At 35.4% G+C, this 12,909-nt stretch overlaps 1 protein-coding gene across 2 annotated transcripts; it reads right to left on the reverse strand.

Moving 5' to 3' along the window:
- Positions 1-1,814: 1,814 nt before the first annotated feature.
- On the reverse strand, positions 1,815-7,019 carry LOC111916857 (transcription factor MYB17). Of its 2 annotated transcripts, XM_023912517.3 has the most exons (4): positions 6,716-7,019; positions 4,136-4,292; positions 2,841-2,970; positions 1,815-2,553 (listed from the first exon to the last, which is right to left on the reverse strand). In XM_023912517.3, the coding sequence occupies exons 2-4, from the start codon at positions 4,266-4,268 to the stop codon at positions 1,965-1,967; spliced, it is 852 nt and encodes a 283-aa protein (XP_023768285.1). In that variant the 5' UTR covers positions 4,269-4,292; positions 6,716-7,019; the 3' UTR covers positions 1,815-1,964. The 2 variants fall into 2 exon arrangements, with proteins under 2 accessions (XP_023768285.1, XP_023768283.1); XM_023912515.3 differs by lacking the exon at positions 6,716-7,019 and having other exon boundaries at positions 4,136-4,661.
- Between the last annotated feature and the right edge of the window lie 5,890 nt (positions 7,020-12,909).

A 12,909-nucleotide genomic window follows, 5' to 3' on the forward strand; every position in this document is an offset into this window, starting at 1 on the left:
ATTTTTATATGGATGGATTTTATGGAAAGCCTCTAATCTCTCCTAGGGGGGTTGTCTAACCTTATGCAAATCAGTCATCGACAGCTTTGACGCTTTTTTTTTTCTCTGTTATACAAAGCACCCTTGAAAGTCGTAAATTCTTGCAAATCTACATAAAATTGGTATTGGGAGTTGGGACTACTTTGTGCAAATTCTGTAATTTTGCTACCGAAGATGAAGATCACATATTCATTCGATGAGCTGTCATAAAATTATTGGGCCTGATGACAAAAAAAAAATAAGCGATGTCCATATAGCTATTTCTCTGATATTCAAATGGGTTTTATAAACGATAAAATCTTCAACCCGGCTTCAAAACACAACACTGGCAAGTGATGTACAACTTTAACATCGGTGGACATTTAAGATGGCAAGAATTGTGTTCGAATCATGTTCTAGAATGTAATACTCATTTGTTTTATTTTTTTATTTGTTTTTTTTTTTTTTTTTATTTCCACAACTCTTGTCTCCTAGCTTCTTGTTAGTTTCATTTGATATAAATCTTGCTGCCATTTAAAAAATAATATAGACGTTTTTTTTTTTTGGGTGATATAGAATTATAGAAATACTGATACAAGAAGGTTATTTAAAATTTATAATATTTCAAGGAAAATATATAACTATAAAAGCTGTGAAATGGGGAGTTCCATTTTGGTTATATACCAAATTAAGCTATATAGTCTTTCGAATAATAGTATAGTAACTATTGTCTCTTTTTATTCGAACAAACTTTTAACTTTCAAATTTCATGCAATAACTAACCCAGTACAAGTGCTATTCAATTCAACTTGCCCCCAACCTACATGCACCAAACCTCCCCACCACCACCACTTGTTACTGATATACTTTTGATTAGTTACATACAAAAAATATTTTTTTTATCCAAGTCAATTTTTTTTTTCAGGTTTAAACCTAAAATTTAAAAAAGAATTCAAGAAATCCGTCCAGAGTGATACATTTTCGGTTTGATAAATTTAGCTGGTTTCCATTTTGACTTTTTTTTCCTCCACAAAATACCCAATATGTTTTTTTTTTCAGAGGTCTATTGTCATTTTTTTTCCTATTTAAACTTAGTTACTATTATATTGTGATTTGATGATGAGTTTATGGTGATAATCATGATTAAGATGCTTTTCATGCTTAGATGGTAAATTTTGATTGCTAAATGGTGTTAGGCATTTTACGTACATGTTGCATCTTATGTATGAAGTTTATGGGTGAGAGGATTGTGTGGTGCACTCTTTCCGATGTTTTTGTAGGTTCATCTCTTACACACTTTGCATGTTTCGGGACCTGTTTTATCCCTTATGTCCCTAAGCTTGTCTATGTGGCCCCATACATTTATGAGGTTTTTAAGGTCTATTGAGGACGTTGGTGATTCTATATGAGTTTTCGCTATTGATGTCTTACATGAGAGGTGAAACAATCCTATGGACATGCAAGCATATGAGGGATGAAACAAGGTCATGATACATGAGTGATGAAACAAGCTCATCGCCCCATATACAGTTACACCCCTATTATATACTAAGCTTCTATAACAAAACGTAACTCCTCCTGTCTTCATATAAGTTAGTATTAAGTTAATCGAACACATAATTAACAACAATCCATAGGCTTTATACATATATCCAAAAAAAGCCCTGGTGAACACAAAGAAAGCCAAAGAAATGCCAAAACGTAGATTAAAAAATTGCTAAATATCATTCATCATCATCATTGGTCCAAAACGGTCATAGCTAAGTTGATAACAGTTAGTTGTTTCACACCTAAGCTCATAAAAGCGTCATGATTATATATATAAAATTACAATACAACGAAGACCTCGTACTCAAATATCTTGTCTTCTTTCATAAAAACTGATACCAGAAGAGAACCTGTCTGAAACGAGCTGTCTGTCAGACAGTTTCTCTTCTAGTTCAACTTTAATTGAAATGTGCTTCCAAGAAGCTCATATCATTTTGACCAGGGAAATCAAAAAACAACTGTAACGCGGTATCCGACGAATCCTCAACTTCATCCGAGCTCGAGGAATGTGTGATTCCAGTGTAGAAATGTCCGCTTTTACCCTCAAATTTCAATTCCGATTCCAATTCCGGTTTGTGTACCGTTTCCATAGTCGTCCCGGAAACCGAGGCTTGTGAAGCCGGACTAGAACACACAACCTTATTCATGCTTCTAAATGAGTTCCCGACTTCGGAATGCCAAATCCGGAGAAAATAGTCGGCATTAGCGGTGTTGTTGATTCTTTTGTTTGTTATCGATGGGCTTAAAAGTAGAGACGATTCCATTGAAAGACGTGCTTCGGCCTCCAGCCTGGCACTCTCCCATTGCGCCATGTGGCGGGTGGACGGGGAGGCCGGCGGTCGTTTTAGCGGGCCCGATATGGCGGTCGGCTCGTGGGTTTGTGGGTCGATTCCGATGGAAAGAAGACGTTTTCGCAAGTGAGTGTTCCATAAATTCTTGATCTCGTTATCTGTTCTTCCTGGTATTTGGGCTGCAATTGCAGCCCATCTGGAAAATACAGATAAAACTTTAATATAAAGTCATAAATTAAAAACTTTATGTTCCCCAAATAAAAACCATAACCATTCAGTAACCCTCAGCAGATAAATCCCACACACATTGTCACAAGTCCTTTTCTGACAGTGTGGGCCAGGGCGAGCTGAGGGTTAGTGATGATTGATTATATCAATCCATTTGCGTAGTGCAAATAAAAATCCCAATCCACATTGGGATTAAGACTCCAACACTGTGTCCCTTTTGCAGAAAAGGGACAAGGGTTTGAGTACGAGCAGTACCGATTGCCGAGAATGGCATGCAGTTGAATGACGAGTTTTTCTTCTTCGGGGCTAAAGGGACCGCGCTTGATGTCTGGTCGAAGGTAGTTTGTCCACCGGAGCCGACAACTCTTACCACACCGGAGCAAACCTGGAAAATTGTTTAAATAATTAATGAATTTTCTGATATAAAATATATTGGTTCTAATTTTGATGTGCGAATAGTGATAGAATGGACAATACAACAAAAGTGTACTTTCATCCATGTGATGTCAATAAGATGCATTTAAATCCAAGTCTTGATATTATGTTATATAATAATATATAATAAGAGATATGCATCGACCCCACACATTTATTTGTCTGTTTTGTTGATGACACAAAGAGAATATGAATCAATGATTACTCTCTTCAACATAATCCATATCCATACATACAAATAAACAATCTCCTAACACATTTCATGATTTTTTTTTTTTAACTTTTGATATATACAACAGTTAACTTAATAGTAAGATTACAAACATGTAATTATTATATTAGAAAAAGATTACTAGGTACGTAGTATTTAAAAATATTGATTTACATGTAGATTTTCTAATTTCTTAACCAAAATAATTAAGGATTAATAAAAGTATATAAGATAGAATGATTTTTGAAAATAAAGGTAAAAATTAATTATCATGACTTTAACGAATATTAACCACTAGCAATCTGCTCCACAAAAATGGGTTTTCTGACATTCTAGAGCCATAATAAATACATATTTATTTACTTTTATTTTTCCAAAACTAAGTATTGGGACTTTTGTTATAAAATTTTATCTGCTTCACAATATGAATATGTTTTTCGTTTTTTAGTTGCAAAATAATCAAATTTATCTACTACAAAATTAATTATTACGAGTTAAAATGTTCAATATTCACAAAACTGAATTTTTCCGACCTCTTAAAAAAAAATTCAACAAATAATTAATTTCTTAACTTATAAAAAAAAAAATTAAAAACAAAATAAGCATTTTTTTTTTTTGCATAATCACAAAAATGAAACGAAAGTATATATGTAAAAGTACCACTTTGCGATATATGATTTGCTCGATTGTTGATTTTTTTAAGGTAAAATTCAGAGGGAGAAATTTTGAAACCAAAATCGAAGCAAAAAATGGAGGTGAATAACTGAATATCATATCTTTCGATCATTTGATTCTTTTAAAGATTTTGAAATCAAAATCGAGTAGAATGCTATGATCTTCGATCAAAACAAGTTTAACCTAGATTTCATGGATAAAATAGCGAACGAGATAAACAGAAACACACCAGCGAGTTTTGGTAGAGATCGCCAGCTTCCATGGCCGTTCTTCTTGATATACTCAATCAACAGTTCGTCTTCTTCTTGAGTCCATGGCCCTCTCTTCAATCCTGTCTTCTCACAACAAGGTGCTCTCCCCATTTTCAACGACTCTTAATCAAAACCCTAGAAATTTAAACCGAATCAATGTACATATGTAGGGGAAGAACTAAGAAGAAGAGTATATATGATTTGAGCAATAATTATGGAGAGAGAGAGAGAGAGAGAGATGGAGATTTGAGAATGAATTTGAAAAGAAAATGTGTGTTGGTGTGTGTGGGGGAAAAGACATGTCAAGAGAAGAATCAAAATCTCAGGTACGACGACCGGCGAATTACATGCCGACACTATTTGCATTTATTGATCGTATTTATATATCTCCCTCTCTCTCTATTATCTTCAAGAGTTTTGCAAAACACGATACAGAAACTATGTATCAGCATATTTGGTAATCGGCCTTCATTACAACGACGACAAACCGGTTAATAATTTAGGAGGTCGTATTAAAAACTTGTAACCAAATCATTTATAAAGGAAGTTTTTTTTATTTAGAAAATGTTTGGACTATATTTATAAAATATCCAAGTAGAAACAAAAAAAAAAAAGTTAGAAACCACTTCGTAGTTATTAAACTGTGAAAATATGTACAACCTATTAAAATGAATGTGTGTCATAATCGTAAATAACACTAGATCATTGCAGTTATTAAACTGCAAACTAAGTTAACTCACAACTATTTAAACTATGAATGCATCTCAATGATTTGGTGTTTTTTATAAGAGAAAATTACAAAGCTAATCATTTTTCTTAAATACTTTTTAGTTTTTAGTCAAAAATTAGCATTTATTGCAAACTAGCCACTGAAATCGTAGGTGATTAAGAAAACCTACGGTCAACGCATGGTTGACTATAGTCAATGTTGTGTTGACTATTCTTTTCGAGCAATGGACTATTATTTCGTGGGGCGTCTTCTGTATCAGGGCTGTTAGCCACAATATAAAAAGTTGAAAATTTCGTTTTTGCTCATTTTTTGTATTTTTTAACTTAAGAAAACTCTTTCAATGAAGCCTTCAAAGAACGACTATATATTCTTTCGAATCTTGGACTTTTTTTTGTTTTTTCTTATTTGCGATGAGATTCAATACATAGGGTTTAGCTTTTTTGGAAAAAATCGAAAAAATAAAAACAAAACCGTACGCTTCATAAGATACCTACGATGCACAAGCAGCCAATGCACAAAAACGTGCATTGATTTACTTTTACACCGTAGGTTTCTTATGAAGCCTACAGTTTTCGTAATTTTTCCGTTTTCTCTTTTTTTGTTTGTATATCGTATACAATAACATATAGTTGTGATGCGGTGATTTTTTTACAAAAAATGCAAAAAAAAGGGAAACCGTAGGTTTCCTAAGAACCTACGATGTACAAGCAATCAATGTATGTTTTGTGCATTGACTGTTTATACATCGTAGGTTCTTATGAAACCTACAGTTTGGGAAACGGTAGACTTATCAAAGGATATCATAGGTCATTTAGAAACCTACGGTTTCATATGGTATTTTGATAAAAAAAATCTTATATATTTATACATAAACTGTAGGTATTAGGGCGAATCAGTAGGTGATTTAAGATACCTACAACTTCAATGACTATTTTGGAATAGTTAGTATTTTTGGCTAAAAAGTAATAAATAATTAGTAAAATTGGCTAGTTTAGTCATTTTTTTTATAATAAGTTTCAGCTTAATGATTTGTATTCACAATTTAATAATATGTGAATTTTGTTCCTAATCTTAATTTTTTTTTCTTTTTTTTTTATTTGAACAAATTGAGATGTTAGACAAAATTCATAACAAAATTTAAAACTTACGTCAAAAATTTAAAATTAAACTATGACACGCTTTACCGGTATAGTAGAGGTGGAAATGAAAAATATTGTTTTTCATTTATAATTAGTTAGATTTGTAGGCAACTTAATGTCAAACGTTAAAAATAGTTGATTTTTTAATACAATTTTAACCTAATAATTTAACCGTTATCATTTTCTTTATGGTATTATTTGCAATGACACAAATCTAGTTATATGATCCTTAAACATTGATCAGTTTTATTATTAATCGACACAAAATAAATTATATGATCCTTAAATACTTGATGATAAATAATTCATCAAACAATAAAACCTAATTATTACAATTTAAAATAATAACTCAACTTGTTTTTTTTTTCTCTAAATGCAGAAGAACAATAATGGCTAAATAATTTTTGGTTATTATTTTTCGAGATCAATTAATTGTTCTTTTGAAAAACCCTAGGAGATAGACATGTTGATCCAATACTTTTTGCAAATAAAAAGCATTGAAAAACTGAATTTAATGTGTTGCTTCCTCTTTTACAAGCTTCCGCCCCCATCAGTTCTTACAAATCGCCATTAAATTCATGAATAGCACTTGATAATAATTGCAAAATTAAATGCAGTAGAGAGAGAAAACAACGATATCTAGAGAGAGAGAGAGAGAGAGAGAGAGAGAGAGAGAGAGAGAAACTTACTTGAAGTTATAATAGTGATAATAGGTCGTAAGAGCTGAATACGCAAAGCAACGAGGAGAAATTTTGCAGGAAGGAAGCATTAATAGCGGAGACTGGATTCGAAAACCAAAAAGACACAATATATATTATTGTGTGTGTGTGTGTACGTCAGTTGTGTTGTCGCTTCAAATCATACATATACATACATGTATGTATTGTATGTATATGTGTATGTAAAGATATTGTAAGTAGAGGTTGCAGAGGAGGGAAAGAGAGCATTAATGGCGATGATAGCATTTAATTGGAGACTGAGCGGAAGGGAAGGACCAAGGGGGCCATCAGCCATCTACATTCTACACCTAAACATACATTCCGTATACACATGTAGGCACATGTAGAGTAAATAACTAAATGTATAAGTTTTAAGAGAATATAACAAATTAATACATTTTGGTTGTTTTTTATGGTCTAACGATTATAAATCAAAGAAATTCTAATAAGTCAGGGACATACCTATTTGGTGTTAGGAGTGACATGGATAACCTTTTAAATTTTATCGTTAAGTGTAAAATTTAGTGTAAATTCGTTAAAATCCGTCACGAATCATTTGGAAATCCGTCAGAAATAAGTGTAAATTTAATGTAAATATGTCGGTGTAACTCTTTTATGATGGAAACTGCTATTGGAAAATGAGTTTTTTTTAGTAGTACAACCCTTTTTTATGTATCCGTCACTAATTCAAGCTTAACAAACTAAAACTATATTGGTTAGTTTTATTTACTATAACAAGTTAAAGTAGTCATATTAGAATAAAATTGTTGAAGTTGATTGGATCTGTGAAGGATTCACGAATACTAAGATAAAAAATGGTTAAAATATCATGCTTTCATGTAATTTTCTTTAATTAACATTTTTTCTATGATGATCATATTTATACATACAAACTCCTTTTTTTTAACCTTTCATTTGTTTGATCAGTAGTTAGATCAATTCTCAACATTTTTATAGTTCTCAAGAATATTCATCGATAAGTTGGTGTAACACTAGGTTTCAGATTTGCTTTTTTCATTCGGGGCTGCAGTCCAATCTTCAGTGGTCATGAGGCTTAGGGCCTTGGGAAATGAAGAATTTGGCCCTTCTCGAGTGTGGGTGTTATGGTCCAAGTGATCCAAGTGTTAGATTGAGTCTTCGGAGGCCAAGGGTATTACCATAATTTGATATTTCGGTCTTTTATGGATTTTAGGTTTTGTTCGGGAGGTTTTAAGATGAAGGTGGGTTGTTAGAAGTGTAAAGCTTCTCGCCAACTTTCTGTGGATATACAGAACGTCGAAAACGGATAAGGGATGCAAAAGTTATGACCATTTGAAGTTAGAGGGGTGTTGGGCCAAAACGGATACGCATGGCGTACAAGGGAGGTACGCAGGGTGTACATGGGAAATGCGGATGCAGGAAGATTTGGGAACGCATGGCGTTCATATGATCAGATGGAAACCCTAATTTAGGGTCTTGGACCCTATTTAAACACCTTAAGTCCCAGCTGATGTTGGCCTCATTTCCAGCCTCACGCCTTAATCTCGAAACCCTAGAGCCTCCTTGTGAGTTGTGAGCTCATTGTGTGTGTTTTATGCTCATTCAAGGAAGAGAAGCTTGGTGCAAGTTGGTGATTAAACTAAGAGCTTTTAGATATTGGTTCTCTGCTCCAATTCCAACACATTTAAGGTATAAAGCTCTAACCTTGCTCATTAGAAGCTTAGATCTAAGTTTTTATGGATTTTGGTCCCATGGTTGAGATCTTGTAGTTATGGTCACTCAAGAAGCTTTGAGTTGCTTCTCTTGGTGTTTATGATGTTTTAGATTCATAAAGTTTACATCTTTAGAGTTGTATAAGTGCCATGCATGAGATTAAGCCTTTTTTATGGAAGTTGAATACTATACCTTGAAGTTGGGACCTTTTGGGGCATGCAAAGCCACCAAGTCAGCGACTTTATGGTTCTATATGATCTTTAGGACTTGGATCTAGGTTATGGTTGTGTGGCTTTAGGCATTAAGTGCTTAATAAGCACTTTTGGGCATCAGTGTGCGAACGCCTATGTAACGCCCAGTTTCCTGGTACGTATTTAACTTAATCATTTATGCATCTTAGAAGGGCTACTCGACGAGTTGGTGGCCCTAACTCGTCGAGTAGAAGGCAATAAGTGAGCTACTCGACAAGTCGGGGTCTTAACTCGACGAGTAGGACAAGCTGGATGAAACCCTAATCTTTAGGGTTTGCACCCTATTTAAGCATCATATATGGCCTCCACCCCATCCTCTATCACCTCCAAACCCTAATCTCGAAACCCTAATCCACCTTGAGTGATCTTGAGCTATTTCTTGTCATTTTGAGTGTTATTTGTGCCTTTTGAAGCTTGTGGAAGAAGAAGAAGTTAGAGGACTCAAGAGAGAAACAGTAAATCCAAAAGTTTCATCCCTTTAGCTGCATGTTCTGGTAATAAAGCTTTAAACTTGATCACTTTCTTCTTAGATCTATTTATGACCTCTTTGTTGGATTAATGTCTAAGTCCATAACTATAATTGGTAAGACTTGACCCGACTCGGCATGGTCCATTTGGGTTGCATGGCATCATGCATTTGGATAGACTATAATGAGAGAAATGACACTTAAGGTTTGTTAATATATTATAAGTTATAATATATTAATAAGATTATTTAATTAATATTGATCAAGAATTAATCTAGAATTAATTAAGTGATCAAAAGAAGACTAATTAAATATATGGGTTGATTATGTAAATCATCCATACTTGTATAGTGGGCTAATGCTCCATGGATTATCAAGTTGGGCTAAAACCCATATGATGCTCCATGGATGATCCATGGTGTATTTGAACCAATGGATCCAAGGAAATGGAAAGCCATGACAATTAGGGTTTACCCTAATTGTAACAACTATATAAGATCATATTCTTTGACAAAATCGACACTAAGTTAGGAAGAGAAGGGCTAGCCGATTTTAGAAGTGTTCAAGTTTCTCTCAAGTTATTCCAAGTGCATTTGGTGTTGTGTGAACCATTTGAGGTGTCACACTTGGGGCACTAGGCACTCAAGCTTCATGAGGACATTCTACATCAAAGAGGTATGTATTCTATCTTGTTATATTCATTGTTTTGTGTGCTAGATTAAGATAATACCTTGGAAGTTCATATTTGCATGTATAATATAGAAAACATAGATCCAAGGTATTTAGGGTTGCATGTACACTTGGGAGTGTTAGAATGCTCAAAACCCAACACTCTTTATGTGGGTTTTGGTCCAAGATTGCTAGCTTGTGGGTAAGGATCGACCCAAGAGTTACTTTTCCAGATCTAGTGCCTAGAGGGGATGTGAAGACATAAAGGTGCAACTTTATGTCCTTAGAGCCCCCATGCAAGTGCTAAAGACGTATTTATGGCCTTTTGAGCTAAAAAAGGCCATGCATGGAAGCAAGCTTGAGACTTTTCGTGGTTATCTGATAGCTAGGCCCTAGATCTAGGTTTGCATGCGTGGATTTGAGATTCTAAGGCTTTTTGGACAAGATCTATGTGCTAGAGGAATTAGGGTTTTAGCTAAACCCTTCAAAAAGAGTTATCAACGGGTAAAGTTGGAAACTTCAAGGTCATTCCCAGCGAACAAGTGAAGTATTCTCACCCTTAGAGAACAAGGGCTTAGAAAGGTCACCCTTAGAGAACAAGGGCTTAATCTATTAAGATGGCCAATCAGACAGAAGGACTTGTTGAGTCCATGAGGGAACTCGACGAGTCGAGTCGTGTTGTCCCGATTCTAGTTTATAGTAGAACTCGACGAGTCTGTAGAGGGACTCAACGAGTGGATTATCCGAGTCGCGAATGAGCAGCTCGATAGGACTCGACGATTCGGTGGAGCGACTCGGCGAGTTGAGTCGCGATTCCAGGATTTCTGAGTTATAGAATCGACGAGTTGGTCAACCTAGAATGTTGTCTTTGACCAGAGTATGGACTTTGACTGGGGGTAGAATGGTCATTTTACCCTTAGATGGATTTTTAGTTTTCTGACTAAGTAATATTGTATAGAGGTAGCCGGAGAGTCATGGGAGCAGCTAGCAGAGATTCCTCACGCACGAGTTCAACATCCAGTTTAAGAGGTGAGTCCTCTTCCAGTAGGAACGGGTCTAAGGCCACAATGCCGGCCCGTTTGGTTGTTAGTAGTTCCGGACTACGGTCTGATGCCGGGGCGGTCTCGAGAAGAGTATATGTATGCTTGATGTCTTTGTGATTCATGCATCTTATGTGTTGTGTGTTCCGTGGCAAGCCCGATGCGTGTTAGTTTATATGATATTTGTTATGTGTTCCGGGCTTCGGTCTGATGTCGGGGTAAGCCCGATGTATGTTATATGCTTATGTTATGTGTTTATGATATATGATATGTTGTGTATGTGTCGGGGTAAGCCTGATGCCGGGGCAAGCCCAATGCCAGGGTGAGCCCGATGCCAAATGTGGTCTGATGCCGGGGTGAGCCCGATGTCGGGTTCGTCCCGATGCAGCTGGGCGGTGTCCTATAGTTGTGTTATCTGTTATATGATATATGTGTATGGTATGTGGTAGTTTGGGGGAGCTCGCTAAGCTTCGTGCTTATAGTTTTCAGTTTGGTTTCAGGTACTTCAACTAGCAAAGGGAAGGGCTCGGGATGATCGCATGGCACACACCACAGTTTACTAGCCTGGGAGATTTACTCTGATATTTGATATGAGATTTTGATATGTTGAAAGACATTATGATATTTTGAGATACATGGTTTATCATTTTATACTATAATGATGATATTTATGGTTTTAATAATGATTTAAAAACGAAAATTTTGGACCGTATTTTTGGGATGTTTCAACCTTGGGTCGAGGAACGCCCAACGTTCTGGCTAGGGCTCGCGATCTGTTCACTGGTAACGAACACCCAACGTTCCACAAGGGAATGCCCAACGTTCGACCAAACAGTGGGCTTTCCTTGGGCCATTTTCTTGGACTTGTTGCTTTGGGCTATAGTGGACCATATGAAATCAGCTTTGGGCTATGTTTATGTTTGGGCTTTAGGGTAAAGCCCATTAGAGGAATTTGGGTCCAATTTGGAAAATTAGGCCATAAGCAGGCCACTGGTGGGATTTAGAAGATTATCTAGTGATGGAATTTTATGTTATGTGTCACACCCAAAAACCGGAACGACGGAAACGTTCTGGGGCGGAGGACGTCATGTAATGTATCACAACAATGTAAAGTAGTAAACAAGCAACAACATCATCCATTGCATTAATAGTATAATTTTATTTACAAGTGTGTTCTTTCATGGTAATAACAACATAATGAATACTCAAAACAAAAGACGAGACTTGACTGCTCCGTCTTCTCTAAACCTTGCATTGGTACCTGTCTATTTGTGACCTGAGAATACAAGTTATTTTGAAAGCGAGTATCAGCTTTAAAGCTGGTGAATTCATAAGTATTTAATGTCGTTATTTATATAAGTATTAATGAAAAGTCTTATAAGTAAAAGTGTAAACGTTTGAATTCCCTAGAAAATCCCATATTTCGTACTAGTATAAAAAGGTAGTCTTCTACCAAAACTAGACTGTTTTGAAAGTAGTCTTCTACCAAGACTTAAGTGAAAGAAAGTAAGCAAGTAAGTAGTCTTCTCACGAGACCCGCTGTAAGTAAGTAGTCTTCTCACAAGACCCGCTGTAAGTAAGTAGTCTTCTCACGAGACCTGCTGTAAGTAAGTAATAATATGATTGGTACTCCCTATTCTACGATTGGAACTAAAGGTGACTTCCGCAACGAATCGCTAGGTCGAAATCCATATTTTTTACCAAATCATATATAAGCCAAATCTATACCTATAATAGCTTACTAGGGATATATGAACGTATACCTTTGCTACCCAAAGGTACTGAACTAACTGATTAGAACTATTATGTCCGTATATGTACACATGATATATAACTAAATATCTAAACGACCTTCGGACGGATACCCAATACCCACCAGACCACATCCCAACGAGGAAAATGAAATAAAGCGGGTTAGCCTTCCTAAGTCCTTTAAACATTACTTATATAACTATACATATACAGGCATGCTTTTAACAAGGTATCTATGTGAAAGTATCCATGTAAGTGTATACAAGTAAGTGTATCCATGTAAGTGTATCCAT

Source organism: Lactuca sativa, chromosome 3, assembly GCF_002870075.4.
Source record: "Lactuca sativa cultivar Salinas chromosome 3, Lsat_Salinas_v11, whole genome shotgun sequence".
Lineage (NCBI taxonomy): Eukaryota > Viridiplantae > Streptophyta > Magnoliopsida > Asterales > Asteraceae > Lactuca > Lactuca sativa.

What these genes read in the sequence shown, in the direction of transcription:
- LOC111916857 (XM_023912517.3), bottom strand. Translation starts at nt 4,268, where the DNA reads ATGGGGAGAGCACCTTGTTGTGAGAAGACAGGATTGAAGAGAGGGCCA. An exon ending in ATCTCTACCAAAACTCGCTG is followed by an intron (nt 2,971 to 4,135) that starts GTGTGTTTCTGT and finishes ACAATTTTCCAG; the next exon opens with GTTTGCTCCGGTGTGGTAAG. An exon ending in CATGCCATTCTCGGCAATCG is followed by an intron (nt 2,554 to 2,840) that starts GTACTGCTCGTA and finishes TGTATTTTCCAG; the next exon opens with ATGGGCTGCAATTGCAGCCC.